This window comes from Bombina bombina, chromosome 1 (genome assembly GCF_027579735.1).
Source record: "Bombina bombina isolate aBomBom1 chromosome 1, aBomBom1.pri, whole genome shotgun sequence".
NCBI lineage: Eukaryota > Metazoa > Chordata > Amphibia > Anura > Bombinatoridae > Bombina > Bombina bombina.
In genome coordinates this window covers 494,610,218-494,633,562 of record NC_069499.1, presented here as the reverse complement: position 1 = coordinate 494,633,562, position 23,345 = coordinate 494,610,218, and the positions used below count along the sequence as shown (strand labels likewise).

The window sequence follows — 23,345 nt, the reverse complement described above, 5'->3', positions numbered from 1 at the left end:
AACTTTCCAATTTACTCCTATTATCAATTGTTCTTCGTTCTCTTGCTATCATTACTTGAAAAAGCAGGAATTGAAGCTTAGGAGCTGGCCCATTTTTGTTTCAGCACCCTAAATAGTGCTTGCTGATTGGTGGCTTTGGTTTGCTACCCAGGTGCTGAACAAAAAAATCCTGCTTTTCAAATAAAGATAGCAAGTGAACAAAAAAATAGATAATAGGAGTAAATTACAAAGTTGCTTGAAATTGCATACTCTAGCTGAATCATGAAAGAAAAAAAATGGGTTTAGTATTCCTTTAACGCATACAGTTTAAAAAAACATTAGGTCTACGCTTTTGTTATATGACAAGAACTATAGAAGTAACCATCCTTGAGGCAACTGAACTGGCTGAGCACATTATTATGATTACTGTGCATCCTTTATTGGGACAGATTCTCTGACCTCTTATATTTGTTAGGGTATTGATAGCTAGAGTTGCCCTGTATCAATTTTGACTGAATGTCATTTTTGGTGTTTTATTTGAGGCTTGCTTAATGCATTTTTGTAGGCTGTAGGCATTTGTTGATGTTGTGCCTATATTTATTTTCTTTCAGTAAAATTATTCAAAAAATCATTTTTTTCATATCTTTAGTTTTAATTCTTTAGTACAACTAACCACCACACTTTGGTGACCATAAAGGGACTTGAACCCTAGTTTCAACAGGTTCCCGATTATCACTTTTCTAGCTTTTAATCATCATGTTATGTATTTACTTACAATCTGCAAGCCAAATAGCCCTAGTGTTTGGCTCTTGCTGTAGCAGATGTTCTTGTGAAGCCATTTTAGTCACAATTTTAGGATTTCAGTTGTACTCATATTTCTTGATATTTGATGCTTGCAGATTTATTCTCAAATACTTTTACTATTTGTTTAAATGGTGTAGCAAGGAAATAGCTATTTTTGTATTTGTTTACCACATTTCTTTGTTGCATCTAGGTGAGGATATTTTAAAATGTATGACAGTTTGTTTTAATGGATGTTTCTGCACATAAAAATTAAAAATTTTAAGGTTTATTATATGAGTCACTGTACAGCAAAAAAAAGTTTAAAAACATAATTTATGCTTACCAGATAAATTCCTTTCCTCCCGGATAGGGAAAGTCCACAGCTTCATTCCTTACTGGTGGGAAATACAACAAATACAACACCCGGCAACCAGGAGGTGGCAAAGACACCCCCGCCAAAGGCTTAAATATCCCTCCCACTTCCTCATTACCCCAGTCATTCTGCCGAAGGAACAGAAAGGAAAAGTAGGAGAAATATCACGGTATAAATGGTGCCAGAAGAACAAGAAAAAATGGTTGGGGCCGTGGACTCTCCCTATCCAGAAGGAAAGGAATTTATCTGGTAATCATAAAATTATGTTTTCCTTCCTAAGAAAGGGAGAGTCCAGGGCTTCATTCCTTACTGTTGGGAAAACTATACCCAAGTTCCAGAGGACACTGAATAAATAACGGGAGGGAACAAAAAGGAAGAGGTGGACCCTATTCTGAGGGCACCACAGCCTGCAAAACTTTTCTCCTCTAGTGGAATGAGCCGTTATCCTCTCAGGAGGATGATGTCCCGCTGTCTCGTAAGCTATGCGGATGACACTCCTTAACCAAAAAGGTAGGGAAGTCGAATTAGCCTTCTGACCCTTACGCTTCCCCGAATAGACAACAAAGAGGAAGATTGTCTAAACTCCTTAGTAGCCTGAAGAAAGAACTTCAAGGCACAAACCACATCCAAATGGTGAAGTAAACGTTCCTTCGATGAAGAAGGATTAGGACACAAGGAAGGAACCACAATCTTTTCATTGATGTTGCAATCTGACACAACCTTAGGAAGAAAACCTAATTTAGTATGTAAAACTGCCTTATCTGCATGAAAAATCAGATAAGGGAACTCACATCGCAAAGCAGAGATCTCAGAAACTCTGTGTGCAGAGGCAATAGCCATTAAAAAGAGAATCTTCCAAGATGACAATTTAATGTCAACGGAATGCAGAGGCTCAAACAGAGCCTGTTGCAAAACATAAAGAACAAGATTTAGGCTCCAATGAGGAGCCCCAGATCTCAACACAGGTCTGATTCTAATCAGAGCCTTAACAAAGGACTGCCCATCTGGAAGCTCAGCCAGCTTCTTGGGCAATAAAACGGACAGGGCCAAAATCTGTCCTCTCATGGAACTAGCAGAAAGGCTCTTCTCCAGCCCATCCTGGAGAAAAGATAAGATCCTGGCAACCTTAACTCTGTGCCAGGAAAAAACATGCTTTGGAATTGAGATGGTCAGACAAAGTGGCACTATATGGTCCCATGTGTATTGATCATATGATTTGTTGATGCTGGAAATTGTATAGTGTATTTGATAAACATTTTCTTTTAGATATTAAACTGTAGCAGTATTGATGGTGAGACTACATTTCTGGTTGTCTGCTGCCATCTAGTGGTTTATGTAAGAATTACAACCAAAGGGAAGTATAGTATCAAATAACCATATGCTCCCAGTAAGCCAATCAAATGTTCAGCTCAAAGGGCCTATCACAGACAAGCTTCATAACGGGTCTATTAAAAGACAGCACCGTGGGTCATATCCAAAAAGGTTCACTAATGATTAAAATAAAAAGGTGTGGGGTGTATTACGTGAGATAACCTCATGCAAGGGGATAGAAGTGGACTTTGCTTGCTAAAATTTTGACTGATAACCTTGGTGGCCTGTTAGAAAAGAGAAAGGTCAGAAGGTGGCACTAAAGGATAAGGAACTGTTAGGATTGTAACAATATATCTTGAATTTTGTAATAATATATCTTACGGGGTACTATGTAGCAATAAATTGTTATGTCTGTGTGTTAGTATTCAATATAATTTATTTGCAAAGAATAAAACTAATACATGTCATAAAAGATAAAATGTAAAATAAAATTTATAATACATGTGTTTATCAAGGTCTATCGACACCGGTGTCAAAAAACAATTAATTCAAATAAAATGCTTATTTGTTAAAAGATCAACATAAAAGACCGCTGTTTATATCAGCATTAAAATACACTTGTTTTGTCAAGTATTAATATAACAGCAGATTTTGCACTTGTATACACAATTTGTTTAGCGCTATATACAATTCTTTCATGCAGATTTTACACTTGTATACACAATTTTTTAGCGCTATATGCAACTCTTTCATGCAATGTTTTTCTTTGCTAAACAAGAAAGAGAGCACTGTTGGATTATTCGCAGATTCGTTATCCAGAACATCAACTGTTTTGCTGATTCGTTACAACCAAATGTCAAATGTCAATTTTACAATTGTTTTTTAAAAAGTTTGTGAATATTTTTTGTCACTTAATTGTTGTGTTACCAGTCTTTGTGATAAATTATCGAAAAAAAATACCTTGATAGCCGTATTTAGGCTGTAGTTTTAAAGCGATGTTATGCTGTGATACAGCTCACCTTCAAGTGTCAGGTGCGGTATGAAGATACAGGTAAATCATTCCTTTTGCCTTTTGGTTTTAGATGTTTTCAAAAGTTGTAGTAAGCTCCACAACGGCTAACCCTTCAGGACCTAATAATCCTACGGTTCCGTTCTGCTTACTTTGCTGGGGGTCTGCAGTGGTTTTCGATTGACCAAGAACAGTAAAGTTGCAGCTCAAGCGTTCTTACTGGTATGTAACGCCCCTTCATGCCGATTTGTTTTCGGTGTGCTTCTTATTCTACTTGGACTTATTCCAGGACTGAGCCGGCATCCAAGTAGTCTTGGGTTGCTCGTGCTTGGAGGAGGATTGTTGTCGTTGGGATTTGTCAAAACAAAAGGAACGAAAATTAGAAGATTGTCATCCGTTAGACTTGTTCTTCTTATCTTTAGGTAGGAAGGCACCCTTGTCTCCGGTAACTGTAGAAATAATGGAGTCCAGGCCTGGACGAAATAAAATCTTTCCCCTGAAGGGAAGAGAAAGTAATCTAAACTTAGAAGTCATATCTGCAGACCAAGACTTCAACCAGAGTGCCCGGCGGGCTAGGACCGCAAAGCCAGAAGCCTTTGCATTTAGGCGAATAATTTGCATGTTTGCATCACAGATAAAATAATTAGCAATTCTCAGAGCTTTAATTCTGTCTTAAATATCCTCAAGGGGAGACTCCACCTCAATGAGTTCCGACAAAGAGTCGCATCAGTAAGTAGCTGTTCCGGCAACCACGGCAACTGCAGCCTCCAGTTGAAATAAAAATCTCATACGTTAAAACATCTTTCTCAGAAAGGTTTCCATTTTCTTATCTATTGGCTCTCTGAACGAAGAACTATCCTCAAGAGGTATAGTAGTACATTTAGCAACACCTTAGGAATGGCGCCCTACAAATCCAGTTGAGAGTCCGGGAACAACTTTTTTAAATGTAGACGAGGGGGAAAAGGAAGATCCAATTCTTTCCCATTCATTGTTAAAAATGTTCGCCATTTTAACCAACACAGGAAAAGTCAAAGGAACTTTCCTGTCTTCGTAAACTCTGTCTAATTTAAGTATCATAGGTTCTTCAGGCAGCGCGGCCTCTGGAACCTCTAACGTAGACAGAACCTCCTTTAATAAAAAAATGCAAGTGCTCAATTTTAAATCTAAAGGACGTTCCTCCACAGCAAGAGACTTAGACGCTAAGGACTTCGACCTCGAAAGTTCACCTTCTGAAGCTACAGAGGTTAACTCATCATCGGATAACTGGGACATAATAGCTAAATCCGATAAATATTTAGATGACTCCGGGTCAGGAGAGCTATGTTTAACCTTTCTCTTATGTTTGTTAGAGTGAGGTAATGCACTGAGGGCCGCAGACACCACCATTTGTAACTGGGCAGCAAAGTCCGCAGGAAGAAGGCCCCCTCCGGATGGAGGATTAGATGTGCTACGGGGAACTGCATGTAGAGTAGATAATTTAGCAAGGGTAGTAATCTCACGGGACGCCAAGTCCTGAGAGGTAGACAGCTCAGAGGGACTAATAGCCTTAGCAGGCTTTTTGTCTCCCTTCTTAGACTTTACAACGGTGTTAAAGTTACACTGAACCCACATTTTTTCTTTTGTGATTCAGATAGAGCATGCAATTTTAAGCAACTTTCTAATTTACTAAAATTATCACATTTTCTTCATTCTCTTGGTATCTTTATTTAAAAAGCAAGAATTTAAGTTTAGATGCCGGCCCATTTTTGGTGAACAGCCTGGGTTGTTGTTGATGATTGGTGGATAAATTCACCAACCAATAAACAAGTGCTGTCCAGAGTGTTGAACCAAATATTGGCTGGCTCCTTAGCTTAGATGCCTTCTTTTTCAAATAAAAATAGCAAGAGAACGAAGAAGAATTGATAATAGGATTAAATTAGAAAGTTGCTTAAAATTGCATGTTCTATGTGAATCACAAAATATTTTTTTGGGGTTCAGTGTCCCTTTAAGGTATGTGGAACTGTGGAACATAATTGAGTGGGCAGGAAAACCACAACCTCCTTACAATATAAACAGGTATGATTTAGTACAGAAGAAGTACCTTCTAACATGTAAAAGTCCTCCATAGCTCAGGTTATATCCACAGAAGGACACAAATAAAAGCTTTATTTTATATATACTCCCAATGGCTGGGGCACTCACCACCTCCTAGACCCAGACAGTTAACAGAGGAAACGCTCTCCTCAGGTTGAAGTCTCAGCCGGAATGGTGGAAATGAACATAGACCACATGCTATGAAAAGTACAGCAAGTTAATAGGAGCTGTGTAACACTTTAAAAAACAAAAGTGAAACCTGTTCCAGCCAAAAACACACAGTCTATGAGCCCAGAAAATACAATCACTCAAAGCAGCATGTAAATAATTAATACACTAATTAATTAACCCCAACTGTTCAATAAAACCCCCTCAGAGGATATTAACCCTGGATCCTATCAAAGTATAAAGGAGCCACACTGTGGCCCTGTAATAGCGTTTTATGTGTAAAATATTGAAACGATCTTACCTCCAGGATCCATGCTGTGAACAGAACACAGCCTCTCAAGTGTGACAGTCTTATAGCAGCGCTCCTGACATGGACTTGAGTGAGAGAAAGCAGGCAGTGAAACTCGTCAACACTGATTGCTTAGGAGCTGTTAGCAGTAGTCTGGATGGTTTCTCAAAAAAAGTCTGCATCTCCAGACTAACTTTCATCAATACTCTCACTGAGAGGTTGACATGACTACTTAAAACTCCAGTCCTATCTCAAAGGGCAGTTACCCTTTTTTCAGGACTCTCCGAATCTTCTGACACTTCTCTGCCACCTCCTATCGTGACGAAAGGTAAGTAATGACTGGGGTAATGAGGAAGTGGGAGGGATATTTAAGCCTTTGGCTGGGGTGTCTTTGCCTCTTCCTGGTGACCAGGTGTTATATTTGTTGTATTTCACAACAGTAAGGAATGAAGCCATGGACTCTCCCTATCTAAGGAATAAAATAAACAATTTTAATTTAACCATTTTGGTGCAAAAATACATTTTAACATGTTTAATTAACTACATTTTACATGCATATTTTTTAGTTTAATATCCACTTAACAGAATAAAAGCACAAGCAGTGATTATATCCATGTATATGACTAGTGTTTTTTTTTACATAACTACAGATCTCAGTAAACCAATAACTTACCCTTCCTCCCCAACAAATGTGACGTAAAGTTTATTTCTTTGCAGATCTTTTCTTGAATAACCCATGGTCTGGTTGAAGGCATCTTCCAATAAATGGTCTCTTCTTATGATTAACCTGCAATGCAAACAGAACAGAATACATTTTAGTTATGTAAAACATTCAATAGCTGTAATAAAATATATTAAACAGAGCAACTACAAGTGTAGCTTAGGAACACTATGAAAACACAGATGAAAAAAGATAACACACCTCATTACATGTAGGTCTAGATTTAACCTTTACAGGATAGTTATTCTGATGTTTGTGTTTGGGAGGCCCTATGGTTTGGGGTGAATTTAGGAAAGATTATTTAATTTGGAGGTTTACAATGAGCGTGAGAAGAACCCATGTGTAGTGTGAAGAATGGGATTAATTCTGTAGTTATATTGGCTAGTAACTGGTTATATATTTGCATCTATCCTTAATCACTTATATGAATATATCATAAGCATTAGGGATTAAATGCAGTCAGAGGTTTTCTACTTTCATTAGTGGCAGAGCCTGATGATCACTCAAACACCTAACAACAATTATCTAGTGGGATTCATTCTGGTTTTGTATCAAGGTTAAAACGAGATGCAATATCCTTATTGGCAGTAATATATACAGTACAGGGATACAACACCCTTATTAACAGTAACATATACAGTACAGGGATGCAACACTCTTATTGGCAATAATATATACAGTACAGGGAGGAAACACTCTTTATGGCAGTAATATATACAGTACAGGGAAGCAACACTCTTATTGGAAGTAATATATACAGTACAGGGATACAACACTCTTTATGGCAGTAATATATAGAGTACACGGATGGAACTCCCATATTGGCAGTAATATATACAGTACACAAATGCATCACCCTTATTGGCAGAAATATATACAGTACAGGGCTACAACACCCTTATTGGCAGTTACATATACAGTACAGAGATACTAAGCCCTTATTGGCAGTAACATATACAGTACAGGGATGCAGCAACCTTATTGGCAGAAATATATACAGTACAGGGATGCAACACTCTTATTGGTAGCATCATATACAGTACAGGGATGCAACAACCTTATTGACAGTAACATATACAGTACAGGGATGCAACACCCTTATTGGCAGTAATATATACAGTACAGGGATGCAACACTCTTATTGGCAGTAATATTTACAGTACAGGGATGCAACACTCTTATCGGCAGTAATATATACAGTACAGGGATGCAACACTCTTATCGGCAGTAATATATACAGTACAGGGATGCAACACTCTTATCGGCAGTAATATATACAGTACAGGGATGCAACACTCTTATCGGCAGTAATATATACAGTACAGGAATATAACACCCTTATTGGCAGTAATATGTACAGTACAGGAATAGAACACCCTTATTGGCAGTGACATTTACAGTACAGGAATGCAACACTCTTATCGGCAGTAATATATACAGAACAGAATGAAACACCCTTATTGGCAGTAATATATACAGTACAGAATGCAACAACCTTATTGGAAGTAACATATATAGTACAGGGATGCAACACCCTTATTGGCAGTGATATATACAGTACAGGGATGCAACAACCTTATTGACAGTAACATATACAGTACAGAGATGCAACACCCTTATTGGCAGTAATATTTACAGTACAGGGATGCAACACTCTTACTGGTAGTAATACATACAGTACAGGGATGCAACACCCTTATTGGCAGTAACATATACAGTACAGGAATATAACACCCTTATTGGCAGTAACATATACAGTACAGGAATATAACACCCTTATTGGCAGTAATATACACACTACAGGAATATAACACCCTTATTGGCAGTAATATGTACAGTACAGGGATACAACACCCGTATTGGCAGTGACATTTACAGTACAGGGATGCAACACTCTTATCAGCAGTAATATATACAGTACAGAATGAAACACCCTTATTGGCAGTAATATATACAGTACAGGGATGCAACACCCTTATTGGCAGTAACATATACAGTACAGGGATACAACACCCTTATTGGCAGTAACATATACAGTACAGGGATGCAACACCCTTATTGGAAGTAATGTTTACAGTACAGGGATGCAACACTCTGGCAGTAATATGTACAGTACAGGGATACAACACTGTTATTGGCAGTAATATATACAGTACAGGGATACAACACTCTTATTGGCAGTAACATATACAGTACAGGGATACAACACTCTTATTGGCAGTAATATATACAGTACAGGGATGCAACACCCTTATTATTATATAGTACAGAGATGCAACAACCTTATTGACGGTAACATATACCGTACAGGGATACAACACCCTTATTGGCAGTAATATATAATACAGTACAGGGATGCAACACCCTTATTGGCAGTAATATTTACAATACAGGGATGCAAAACTCTGGCAGTAATATGTAAAGTACAGGGATACAACAATTTTATTGGCAGCAATATATACAGTACAGGGATACAACACCCTTATTGGCAGTGATATATACAATACAGGCATGCAACAACCTTATTGGCAGTAACATATACAGTACAGGGATACAACAACCTTATTGGTAGTGATATATACAGTACAGGGATGCAATACCCTTATTGGCAGTAATATATACAGTACACTGATGCAACACCCTTATTGGCAGTAATATATACAGTACAGGGATGCAACACCCTTATTGGTAGTAACATATACAATACAGGGATAAAACACTCTTATTTGTAGTAATATATACAGTACAGGTATACAATATGATTATTGGCAGTAACATATACAGTATAGGAATACAACACTATTATTGGTAGTAATCTATACAGTACAGGTATACAATATGATTATTGGCAGTAACATATACAGTACAGGAATACAACTCTTATTGGTAGTAATATATACAGTACAGGTATACAATATGATTATTGGCAGTAACATATACAGTACAGGAATACAACACTCTTATTGGCAGTAACATATACAGTACAGGAATACAACAGTCTTATTGGTAGTAACATAAAAAGTATAGGGATACAACACCCTTATTGGTAGTAACATATACAGTACAGGGATGAAACAATCTTATTGGCAATAATATATACAATACATGGATGCAACACCCTTATTCGCAGTAACATATACAGTACAGGGGTTTAAAGGGACATTCTAATGAAAAAATATCATACTATATACATTGCTTAATGGGTGAGGCCATTACGGTTCTTTTTTTGACTGAAAATGCTACTTTTTAATTTGACACAATCACAATAGCGCATTTTTAGCTCTTTCCCACAAGCACTAATGTATTTTAAGATCCTCCTTTAAATACCTTATATTTACTATAGGGCGAAAAAGTTTTCATGAGTTACAATGCATTTGGAAGACCTTTACGGGGCAAGTTTTGACTTTTCAAATTTGACACCTCAAGGCACTTCATAATGACCCCTAAAGAGCTTTTTTAGAAATCGTTGCAATTATATCAAAGCTGTTTGGAAACAGTCTATTCTCTTGCACATGTGCAAAACACTCTGAAATGGCCACAGGACACAATGTAGAGGTTTATTAATATACATGGTGTTGACTCATTAAATCTCAATTCATCCCTACTGGAAAGGCTGTATACAGTAGACAGGGCACACATTTACATATGTATATAGGTACATTTACATATGTATATGTGTTGAGTACATGATATCCTGTACAGCTAAAGGGATCTGTAGGAAAAGTCACATTAGGATCCCAACATCTACAAATGGCATGGTTTTAATTTTAATATTTGATTTAAAATCACATTTGCACTGTAGTGCTTGTCACTAACAGTACTGGCAATCACAAATTCCAATTATTGCAATTCATTTCCATCCGCATCACTGCTAAACCATCTAAATGCCAAAGGTATGCAGTATTAACAAGTATTATTTTTAACACTATACTTTTTTATATTTTAAATTTTTTATTGAGGAGTTGCACATTACAGAGATGAAATCTTCATAAGAATATACATTTAACAATCATACAGGTTTATAACATAAAACATGGTTGTATATCTTCACTAATTCCCAATGTTAGTCCCCGGTACTAAGATTGTGGATCACATGTGGATTCTTAGAAATATTATAATATAAGGATATATGGATTTTTAATAAATAAGAGCCATAACTAAGCCATCTAGTACTTTACAGAAAAGAATATAAACTCTATATTTAGTGTTGGATAGAGGAATACATATCATATGCTATGTTGAGGAGATTATAGTAAAACAGATCCTTGACCGTTTGTTACAAATGACCATGCCCAATCAGTGTTAGTGTGACTTGATATTCCACAGGATGATGTTGTGTATGAAGATAGTTTCCACTGTGTTAATGCATTTTTTTCCCCTAACAATATTTTAAACATTACCCAGGACCTACTTCTTCTTACTAAGAGCAAGGTGATTCTTATTTGCATTGCCGCCATGGCCTCGGCCACTGGCTACTAGGGAGAAGTTGGCAGTAGGTCTTACTTTTAAATAGGGATGATAAAACCATATCTTACTGTACGTCAGTATTACATTAAATGCCCCCCCACACACCCCCAGAAAAGGCACACATATTCATAGTAATAGCAATGTGATAACATCAATGTCTCCACCATAAGTAGCATTAGAAATATAACAGTAAAAGGCAGGAGTTTCATATAATATTGTAATGTAAGTAAAAAGTAAGTGGAATTTAGTAACACTGCATGATAACTAATGTTGTAGTATGACTTTAGGCTTTTAGACAAGGCCATATAAACTAAATGAACCAAACATACTAAACCATAAGAGAAAAAATTAACTAGCGATATGAAATTTGGTCATGAAAATGGTATAGTTTTAGGTTTTAAACAGATTCTCATAAACCATAAAAGATAAACATATTAGTCATAAACTCTTTAGCAAAATTAGTAACCAATGCTGGAGGTGCCACTCCCAAATAGGTACAATGTCACACATATGGTGGCAGTGTCCGGTCATCACCCCCTTCTGGACAAAAGTAATAAAAGAAACATCTTCTATTCTTGGCCATAAAATTACTGAAGACCCCCTTTTGTGGCTATTTAATCTCACTCCTAAATAATTCACCACCTCCCAAGCTAAATTACTACATATTTTAATAAATAGCGCAAAAACGCTGATAATCAAAAACTGGAAAACTTCTACAGTTCCTTCCCTAGCGCAGTGGACAGACCAATGTCAAAATGTTTTATATTTACAGGAGTACCACTACATGAAAACTAGACGTAGAGACATGTATTTAGAAATTAAAATTCTATGGGATTCTTACATAACTGACAAATTTATGAGGCCACCTAACAATACACCCCACCTACAATCCACAGACTTAATAGAGGCGTAAGGGAACTCTGCCTTTATCTATAAAATTCCTTTTGTGATGTTATGGTACTTACATTTGCTGCACCAAAGATTTTTAAATATTTGATGTGTCTAAGTCAAAAACAATTGTCAACTTTTGTCATTTCATATGTTGTTTTCGTATTTGTTTTATTGATTAATGATACCTGTAAATTCAATGCTGTGTACAATTTATGACTATAATCAATAAAAACATTTATAAAAAAAAAAAAAAAGATAAACATATTAAAGGCTTACTAACTTTTGAACTTCTAATGTTAAATTCAACAAACGTTTTGATAATAAAGTATAATAGCAATGTAATTTACCTTCTCAACGTGGGTTTGGAAAAATGTATTATTTAAAACATCGATATTTTAAAAACGGTACTTATTTAATACAGAATGCATATTAGAAAAAAATAGATTTATATGTATACTCCTGTGTGATTGGCATTTGATTTCTGACTACAGTGTCCCTTTAAGCTATGAAAGATTTTTGATTAACTAGTCAGCTATCTTGAGAATTTTGCTAACCTTCATAACTACAAATTATAGAGGTAACACAGTATAGAGTCCTTTCCCTGACACTGAAACTTGCATATGGAAAGGAGAGCGCCCCAATAGTTAAACACCATCCCGCAGGCGGTTGTCGCACTGCATCAAAGACTGAATAAGTCTGGAGTCAGTTTTTCCAGTTGTCCCTCCAGGAGAATTCATGAGATGCTGATTTTCATGCCAAATATAAAGGGTCTCAAGCTGGCAGTCTGTCAATCCGCCGATGTTTAGCGGGTCTATAGTTGCAGATGTGGAATTTGTGTATGTTGGAGGGCATCCGCTCCGCAGAAGTCTGCTTCTTTTGCCATCCTGAGTTTTGACTGCTTGCAATGTGCTCTGTGAGCTGCTTTCTTTCTTTTTTGTTGTTAGTGCTTTGCTCAGCATCGTCAATGGCGCCTTTTTCTTTTGAGAGCCATGCTTCATGGTTGAAGTGGATTTTAACTGTGCTGCTTCTCTCCTCTGATATATTAGGTCAGTAGGATTTATCTCTACTATCTCGCCCTCGGTTGTAGTAGGTATCTCTCTTACATGGCAGCAGCTCAACAGAAAATACATTGGAGCACCTTCAATGAGATTTTGGAATAACAACTTGAGTTTGTGCCAGCGGGCGCCGCGAATGTCTGTCGAGTCAGTTACCACAGCAGGGGCAATTTTAGATATGATGCGCTTTTAGGCCACTCTTTGGCAGTCCTCTCTTGAGATCTCGGTTAGTCTTCTTTGTTTATAGAACAGTTGCGCTGGTATGAGTGATACTGGAAAGTTGTGGTGGCAGAGTTAGACAAGAACCCTTGTGTGAATGAGGGGGGTGGCGCCGCCTTTGAAGTGCCGCCGCACAAGGCCCTGAATGTCTGGTTCCAACCTCCGGTTTAAAAAATACAGCTTATAATCAAATGTGTTGTATGTCCCAGATTAGCCTGCTAACCAGATGTCAAGATGAGGTGGATTTGCTGTAGGGAATTTCACTTATTCGGCGGAATATAAGGAACTCGGCCGGAGTTCAGAAGAATGAGACCGCACCGGATCGCTGATCAGACACGCCCCCAACACTATACTTTTTAACCATTTTTTAAAGGACCGTTTCTATTTTGGAGCATTTTTAAAACAAAGGACTTAAAATATCTTCTTATTCTGTATTTAACAGAACTGAAACTGTAAAGCGTCAACCTGCTCCCTTGCAACATTGTATCTGCCTAGGAGACCTTTAAGCGAGATTGAGTCTTTGTGACTGGGTGTTAAAGGAGACAAGCCTTTATGAACGCTAAGTCCAAACATGGTCACCACAGTGTGTTTCAAAGTTCTAACATTAACTGGGGTATTTAGCATATCAACCAACGTTTTACTTTTACTGTCCTATTGGTGAAGAACTTGTACATTTCCCTTAATGTAATTTAACAAAATAACATGGGAGTATGTACTCGTTTATACTTTCTGATAAATCTTCTTCTAAAAACTATATTACAACACATAGATAAATTCCTGTATTACTGGTTTTTATGTTCTTAAGGATGTACAATGTGCAATAGTGAGATGTTTGCTTTTTGTCTCCTGTTTGGGTTCTGTGGTGTTGCTGTACATTATAGCTTTAGCACAATGGGAAGTAACGTTTTTTCTAGGAGGTTTCTATCTCTCTAAATTGATAAGAGAGAAGAATCTATTAATGCAATTAGCTTATGCACTGCCACTCTGAATGTCAAGAATAGCATTCCTTGGTAAGTAAAGCAATATTTTTTTAATAACATCTATTTGTTTGGTTGAGATTGCATTGTTGAAAAAAATAATGATATATTATCATTAGGGTTACCAGCTGCTATCTATACAAATACAGCTCTGATGACAATGGGAATGGCATAGGTGGGGTCCTCATCAGAACATCAAACCAATCTCTTTGCCTGAGTCCCTTGTCAGTTATATGTCTTTATAAGCTCCCAGATCAGACCAGTTCATTGTCCACTTTTCACTTGTATTTTACCAAACAACTTAAAGGGACAGTCAAGTAAAAAATAATAATTCATGATTTAAATAGGGCATGTAATTTTAAACAACTTTTCAATTTACTTTTATTACCAATTTTGCTTTGTTCTCTTGATATTCTTAGTTGAAAGCTAAATCTAGGAGGTTCATAAACTAATTTCTTAGACCTTGAAGGCCACTTCTAATCTGAAAGCATTTTGACAGTTTTTCACCACTAGAGGGTGTTAGTTCATGTGTTTCATATAGATAACATTGAGCTCAGGCACGTGAAGCTCCTAGAAGCAAGCACTGATTGGCTAAAAATGCAAGTCTGTCAAAAGAACTGAAATAAGGGGGCAGTTTGCAGAGGCATAGATACAAGGTAATCACAGAGGTAAAAAGTATATTATTATAACTGTGTTGGTTATGCAAAATTGGGGAATGGGTAATAAAGGGATTATCTATCTTTTTATACAACAAAAAATCTGGTGTTTACTGTCCCTTTAAAGTGATGGTAAATACGAGCATATAAAATGTGTTTCTTACTTTAATTTCCCAGGACCTTGTCCATATCCTTTTGTTTCCAATTTTCGATAGAAATTCCGCAGCTTAGCTTCAAAATCTCGTTTATAAGGTGCTGGTGCTCGAGCATTGGCACGCTGCGTCCCTGCATAATAAGTAAAAGCAGACATGTAATTATATCCTGCTTATCACACCCATGTGTACATTATTGGGCTTTTCAGTTGGCAGCTACAAGTTAAAACTACACAGAAGCAAACAAGGTGACACTTTAAATTATAAGACAGCTCTTTACTTCCCATTTCTCGGTCATGGAGATACACAATGTTTTAGGCCTCCTACCACTTAATCATGTCTAGGAGGCTAGAGTGCCAAACATGCTGTATATCTGCCTGACCCAGAAATGAAACAATACAGTTTTGTTTTATATTCTGTGCTACTTCTACACAAGAACATCATTTAAAAACATAATTTATGCTTACCTGATAAATTCCTTTCTCCTGTAGTGTAGTCAGTCCACGGGTCATCATTACTTATGGGATATTAACTCCTCCCCAACAGGAAGTGCAAGAGGATCACCCAAGCAGAGCTGCTATATAGCTCCTCCCCTCTACGTCACACCCAGTCATTCGACCAGGAACCAAACGAGAAAGGAGAAACTATAGGGTGCAGAGGTGATTGGAGTATAATTAAAAAATTTAGACCTGCCTTAAAAAACAGTAAGGGCCGTGGACTGACTACACTACAGGAGAAAGGAATTTATCAGGTAAGCATAAATTATGTTTTTTCCTGTTAAGTGTAGTCAGTCCACGGGTCATCATTACTTATGGGATACCAATACCAAAGCTAAGTACACGGATGACGGGAGGGACAGGCAGGATCTCTATACGGAAGGAACCACTGCCTGAAGAACCTTTCTCCCAAAAACAGCCTCCGAAGAAGCAAAAGTGTCAAATTTGTAAAATTTGGAAAAAGTATGAAGAGAAGACCAAGTTGCAGCCTTGCAAATCTGTTCAACAGAGGCCTCGTTCTTAAAGGCCCAAGTGGAAGCCACAGCTCTAGTAGAATGAGCTGTAATCCTTTCAGGAGGTTGCTGTCCAGCAGTCTCATAGGCTAAACGTATTATGCTATGAAGCCAAAAGGATAGAGAGGTAGCAGATGCTTTTTGACCTCTCCTCTGTCCAGAATAAACGACAAACAGGGAAGAAGTTTGTCTAAAATCTTTAGTTGCCTGTAAATAAAATTTCAGGGCACGGACTACATCTAGATTGTGCAGAAGTCGTTCCTTCTTTGAAGAAGGGTTAGGACACAATGATGGAACAACAATCTCTTGATTGATATTCTTGTTAGTGACTACCTTAGGTAAGAACCCAGGTTTAGTACGCAGAACTACCTTATCTGAATGAAAAATCAGATACGGAGAATCACAATGTAAGGCTGATAATTCAGAGACTCTACGAGCCGAGGAAATAGCCATTAAAAACAGAACTTTCCAAGATAACAGCTTGATATCAATGGAGTGAAGGGGTTCAAACGGAACACCCTGTAAAACGTTAAGAACTAAGTTTAAGCTCCACGGCGGAGCAACAGATTTAAACACAGGCTTAATCCTGGCCAAAGCCTGACAAAAAGCCTGAACGTCTGGAACTTCTGACAGACGCTTGTGTAAAAGGATGGACAGAGCTGAGATCTGTCCCTTTAACGAACTAGCAGATAAACCCTTTTCTAAACCTTCTTGTAGAAAAGACAATATCCTAGGAATCCTAACCTTACTCCATGAGTAACCCTTGGATTCGCACCAGTGTAAGTATTTACGCCATATCTTATGGTAAATTTTCCTGGTAACAGGTTTCCTAGCCTGTATTAAGGTATCAATTACTGGCTCTGAAAATCCACGCTTTGATAAAATTAAGCGTTCAATTTCCATGCAGTCAGCTTCAGAGAAATTAGGTTTTGATGTTTGAAAGGACCCTGAATTAGAAGGTCCTGTCTCAGAGGCAGAGACCAAGGTGGACAGGATGACATGTTCACTAGATCTGCATACCAGGTCCTGCGTGGCCACGCAGGCGCTATTAGAATCACTGATGCTTTCTCCTGTTTGATCCTTGCAATCAAACGAGGAAGCATCGGGAATGGTGGAAACACATAAGCCATCCTGAAGGTCCAAGGTGCTGTCAAGGCATCTATCAGGACCGCTCCCGGGTCCCTGGACCTGGACCCGTAACGAGGAAGCTTGGCGTTCTGGCGAGACGCCATGAGATCCATATCTGGTTTGCCCCAACGTCGAAGTATTTGGGCAAAGACCTCCGGATGAAGTTCCCACTCCCCCGGATGAAAAGTCTGGCGACTTAGGAAATCCGCCTCCCAGTTGTCCACTCCTGGGATGTGGATCGCTGACAGGTGGCAAGAGTGAGACTCTGCCCAGCGAATTATCTTTGATACTTCCATCATTGCTAGGGAACTTCTTGTCCCTCCCTGATGGTTGATGTAAGCCACAGTCGTGATGTTGTCCGACTGAAACCTGATAAACCTCAGAGTTGCTAACTGAGGCCAAGCCAGTAGGGCATTGAGAACTGCTCTCAATTCCAGAATGTTTATTGGAAGGAGACTCTCCTCTTGAGTCCATGATCCCTGAGCCTTCAGGGAATTCCAGACAGCGCCCCAACCTAGAAGGCTGGCGTCTGTAGTTACAATTGTCCAGTCTGGTCTGCTGAAGGGCATCCCCCTGGACAGATGCGGCCGAGAAAGCCACCATAGAAGAGAATCTCTGGTCTCCTGATCCAGATTCAGCGTAGGGGACAAATCTGAGTAATCCCCATTCCACTGACTTAGCATGCACAATTGCAGCGGTCTGAGGTGCAGGCGTGCAAAAGGAACTATGTCCATTGCCGCTACCATTAAGCCGATTACCTCCATGCATTGAGCCACTGACGGGTGTTGAATGGAATGAAGGAGACGGCAAGCATTTAGAAGCTTTGTTAACCTGTCCTCTGTCAGGTAAATTTTCATTTCTACAGAATCTATAAGAGTCCCCAAGAAGGGAACTCTTGTGAGTGGTAAGAGAGAACTCTTCTCCTCGTTCACTTTCCACCCATGCGACCTTAGAAAAGCCAGTACTAACTCTGTATGAGACTTGGCAGTTTGAAAGCTTGACGCTTGTATCAGAATGTCGTCTAGGTACGGAGCTACCGAAATTCCTCGAGGTCTTAGTACCGCCAGAAGAGAGCCCAGAACCTTTGTAAAGATTCTTGGAGCCGTAGCCAACCCGAAGGGAAGAGCTACAAACTGGTAATGCCTGTCTAGGAAGGCAAACCTTAGATACCGGTAATGTTCTCTGTGAATCGGTATGTGAAGGTAAGCATCCTTTAAATCCACTGTGGTCATGTACTGACCTCTTTGGATCATGGGTAAGATTGTCCGAATAGTTTCCATCTTGAACGATGGAACTCTTAGGAATTTGTTTAGGATCTTTAAATCCAATATTGGTCTGAAGGTTCCCTCTTTTTTGGGAACCACAAACAGATTTGAGTAAAACCCTTGTCCGTGTTCCGACCGCGGAACTGGGTGGATCACTCCCATTAGTAAAAGGTCTTGTACACAGCGTAGAAACGCCTCTTTCTTTATCTGGTTTGTTGACAACCTTGAAAGGTGAAATCTCCCTTGTGGAGGAGAAGCTTTGAAGTCCAGAAGATATCCCTGAGATATGATCTCCAACGCCCAGGGATCCTGGACATCTCTTGCCCAAGCCTGGGCGAAAAGAGAGAGTCTGCCCCCCACTAGATCCGCTTCCGGATCGGGGGCCCTCACTTCATGCTGTCTTAGGGGCAGCAGCAGGTTTTCTGGCCTGCTTGCCCTTGTTCCAGGTCTGGTTAGGTTTCCAGCCTTGTCTGTAGCGAGCAACAGCTCCTTCCTGTTTTGGAGCAGAGGAAGTTGATGCTGCTCCTGCCTTGAAGTTACGAAAGGCACGAAAATTAGACTGTCTAGCCCTAGGTTTGGCTCTGTCTTGAGGCAGGGCATGGCCTTTACCTCCCGTAATATCAGCGATAATTTCTTTCAAACCGGGCCCGAATAAAGTCTGCCCCTTGAAAGGTATGTTAAGTAATTTCGATTTAGAAGTTACATCAGCTGACCAGGATTTTAGCCACAGCGCTCTGCGTGCCTGAATGGCGAATCCGGAATTCTTAGCCGTAAGTTTAGTTAAATGTACTACGGCATCAGAAATAAATGAATTAGCTAGCTTAAGGGTTTTAAGCTTAAGTGAAATCTCATCTAATGTCGCTGAGTCAAGGGTGTCTTCCAGAGACTCAAACCAAAATGCAGCCGCAGCCGTGACAGGCGCAATGCATGCAAGGGGTTGTAATATAAAACCTTGTTGAACAAACATTTTCTTAAGGTAACCCTCTAACTTTTTATCCATTGGATCTGAAAAAGCACAGCTATCCTCCACCGGGATAGTGGTACGCTTAGCTAAAGTAGAAACTGCTCCCTCCACCTTAGGGACCGTTTGCCATAAGTCCTGTGTGGTGGCGTCTATTGGAAACATTTTTCTGAATATAGGAGGGGGTGAGAAAGGCACACCGGGTCTGTCCCACTCCTTAGTAATAATTTCAGTAAGTCTCTTAGGTATAGGAAAAACGTCAGTACTCGTCGGTACCGCAAAATATTTATCCAACCTACACATTTTCTCTGGGATTGCAACTGTGTTACAATCATTCAGAGCCGCTAACACCTCCCCTAGCAACACACGGAGGTTTTCCAGCTTAAACTTAAAATTTGAAATGTCTGAATCCAATTTATTTGGATCAGATCCGTCACCCGCAGAATGAAGCTCTCCGTCCTCATGCTCTGCATATTGTGACGCAGTATCAGACATGGCCCTAGCATTATCAGTATACTCTGTTCTCATCCCAGAGTGATCTCGTTTACCTCTAAGTTCTGGCAATTTAGACAAAACTTCAGTCATAACATTAGCCATGTCTTGTAAAGTGATTTGTAATGGCCGCCCTGATGTACTTGGCGTTACAATATCACGCACCTCCTGAGCGGGAGATGCAGGTACTGACACGTGAGGTAAGTTAGTCGGCATAACTTCCCTCTCGTTGTCTGGTGAATGTTGCTTAACATGTACAGATTGACTTTTATTTAAAGTAGCATCAATGCAATTAGTACATAAATTTCTATTGGGCTCCACCTCGGCTTTTGAACATATTGCACAAAGAGTTTCCTCTGAGTCAGACATGTTTAAACAAACTAGCAATTAGACTAGCAAGCTTGGAAATACTTTTCAACTAAATTTACAAGCAATATGTAAAAACGTTACTGTGCCTTTAAGAAGCACACAAAAACTGTCACAGTTGAATAACAATGAACCGGATTAGTTATATAAATCAAAATTAGCAAAGGATTGCACACATTAGCAATGGATGATTAACCCTTAATATCAGAAAAAAACGTATAACAATTGACAATATAAACGTTTTTATCACAGTCAAGCACAGTCTCACAGGTCTGCTGTGAGTGATTACCTCCCTCAAAACTAGTTTTGAAGACCCCTGAGCTCTGTGGAGACGTCCTGGATCATGCAGGGAGAAAAAGACAGACTGTGACTGAATTTCTGATGCGTAGTAAAAGCGCCAAAATAGGCTCCTCCCACTCACACTACAACAGTGAGGGGAGCTCAGTAAACTGTTTTAATTTAAAACAACGACAGCCATGTGGAAAATAAAGCCCAAAACAATTTTCACCAAGTACCTCAGAGAATTAAACGATTTAACATGCCAGCAAACGTTTAAAATCAAATATATGAAATGTCTTTAAAAAGCCTGCTGCTAGTCGCTCCCACTGCAAGTTAGGCTAAAAGATATATGCATACAGTATTTTCCCAGTGAAGTGCCATTCCCCAGAAATACTTAAGTGTTAACATATATACATGTCAGCCTGATACCAGTTGCTACTACTGCATTTAAGGCTGTACTTACATTATATCGGTATTAGCAGTATTTTCAAAGTCAATTCCATTCCTTAGAAAATAATATACTGCAACATACCTCTTTGCAGGTGAACCTGCCCGCTGTCCCCTGATCTGAAGTTACCTTACTTCTCAGAATGGCCGAGAACAGCAAACGGATCTTAGTTACGTCCGCTAAGATCATATACAAAAACTCAGGTAGATTCTTCTTCAAATTCTGCCTGAGAAGGAAACAACACACTCCGGTGTCGTTTAAAATAACAAACTTTTGATTGAAGATATAAAAAACTAAGTTTAATCACCACAGTCCTCTCACACATCCTATCTATTAGTTGGGTGCAAGAGAATGACTGGGTGTGACGTAGAGGGGAGGAGCTATATAGCAGCTCTGCTTGGGTGATCCTCTTGCACTTCCTGTTGGGGAGGAGTTAATATCCCATAAGTAATGATGACCCGTGGACTGACTACACTTAACAGGAGAAAATGACTTTAATATCACTTTGCTATGACACACAGGCACAAGCACATAACTTTGTATACAATAAAGGTGATTAGTGACAACTACAGTTTATACTATACCTGGTGAGTTCTGTGGAGAAGAAACTGGGGAACCACGTGGAGACTGACAAAAGCTGGGATGAAGTAAGGCATGTGGTGGGATATATGACATTATCTCTTCTTCAAAGAGGCTGTGTAAAAAAATTGCATTAGGTAAAAAAAAAAAAAACATTTTTGCCCAGCACAGTCACTGAGATGTTACTAATCTAATCTACATACACAATAATAGGAAGATGGCATTTTTGCAAGATTGTTTTTAAATTTGGCACTGCTAAAAAAGTCTCATTGTAAGGGGACCTGGACTTTGGGCTATATTCACATGTGCTTGTTAGGTTGATGAGGGGCGTTATTGCTTAAAATTTGCTACACCTATTTTTCTAGTTTCGTTAGTGGGCGTTCCTGACATTAAAGGGATATGAAACCCCAAAATTGTATTTTGTAACTCAGAAAGAACATACCATTTAAAAAAATGTTTCCAATTCTATTATCAAATTTGCTTCATTACCATGATATTCTGTGTTGAAGAGATACCTAGGTATGTGTCTGGAGCACTACATCATAGGAAATTTGGGTTTCATGTCCCTTTAATACATATAGGGTAGATTATAAATTTTAGATTACAAATTTGCACACAAGCAATATCAGATTACAGTGGGCACCTTAATTTGCGCTTGTAAATATGTTTACTCTAGCGCAATCTAATTTAATGCATGTCAGGTTAGCAGGACTGAAGACCTTGCGTAAAGGGTTAGGGCTAACAGAAAAGTTGCACCACACACAACATAAATACATTAAAATAAACTGTTACACTCATATAAACCCTATCTAATATTCATAGAAATATTACATATTTTTATAAGTTCGAACTTCAAAGGTATATGGTATATGGCCATGTATTTGACTGCAAAGGGATATATATATATATATATATATATATATATATATATATATATATAATAATTATATAATAATATTTAATAATGTGTTTTACAGTATATTACTGTAAATATTTAACATTCCAATATTCTTCACATATTATAAAATTTTATTTTTTATTTTAAATACATGTTTATATAATATATATATATATATATACATACACACATATACATACACAGGATATATATAACTATATATCTATTCCCATAGATATATAGGTATAGATATATATTTTACATTAACATTATCATAAATATATAGAAATATATATTTAATAATAAAAATTAAAACATTGGGAAGAACATTGGAATATAAAATATGCGTAATGCGCTTTGGGTTTCGCCCTTTAGGTCTTACGCGGTGTGGGGCTAGGGCACATAAAGAATTTGTTATCTTAAGGCGCGTTATGGAAATACTAAATATTACAAATATTAATAATAATGATTAATTAATTATAGATACTGTAATATATATATATATATATATATATATATATATATATATACCCGACAGGAGTACACTAATTCTTCACGGGCGTTAACCTGACATGAGTTATCTTAAGGTGAGTTATGTGTTAATAAAATATTGGAAAATATTATTAATTAATGTAATGTGATCTTATGGCTCACTAATTCTTCATGTGTGCTAACCCTACACCGCATTAGACCTAATGCGAGTTATGCATATTTTACATTCCAATGTTCTTCATGTAATTTTTATCATTAAATATATATTTCTAAAAATATATGATAATTTTAATGTAAAATATATA

At 38.1% G+C, this 23,345-nt stretch overlaps 1 protein-coding gene across 3 annotated transcripts in view; it reads right to left on the bottom strand.

The window, feature by feature from the left end:
* The window catches only part of HECW2 (HECT, C2 and WW domain containing E3 ubiquitin protein ligase 2), a 746,182-nt gene that overhangs the window by 38,069 nt on the left and 684,768 nt on the right, over window positions 1-23,345 (bottom strand). For all 3 annotated transcript variants that reach the window (XM_053698566.1, XM_053698567.1, XM_053698568.1), the window contains 3 exons: window positions 21,656-21,765; window positions 15,136-15,256; window positions 6,659-6,772 (listed from right to left, as the gene is read on the bottom strand). In XM_053698566.1, the coding sequence (XP_053554541.1) occupies window positions 6,659-6,772; window positions 15,136-15,256; window positions 21,656-21,765 (345 nt within the window). The remainder of the gene's footprint in view (window positions 1-6,658; window positions 6,773-15,135; window positions 15,257-21,655; window positions 21,766-23,345) is intronic.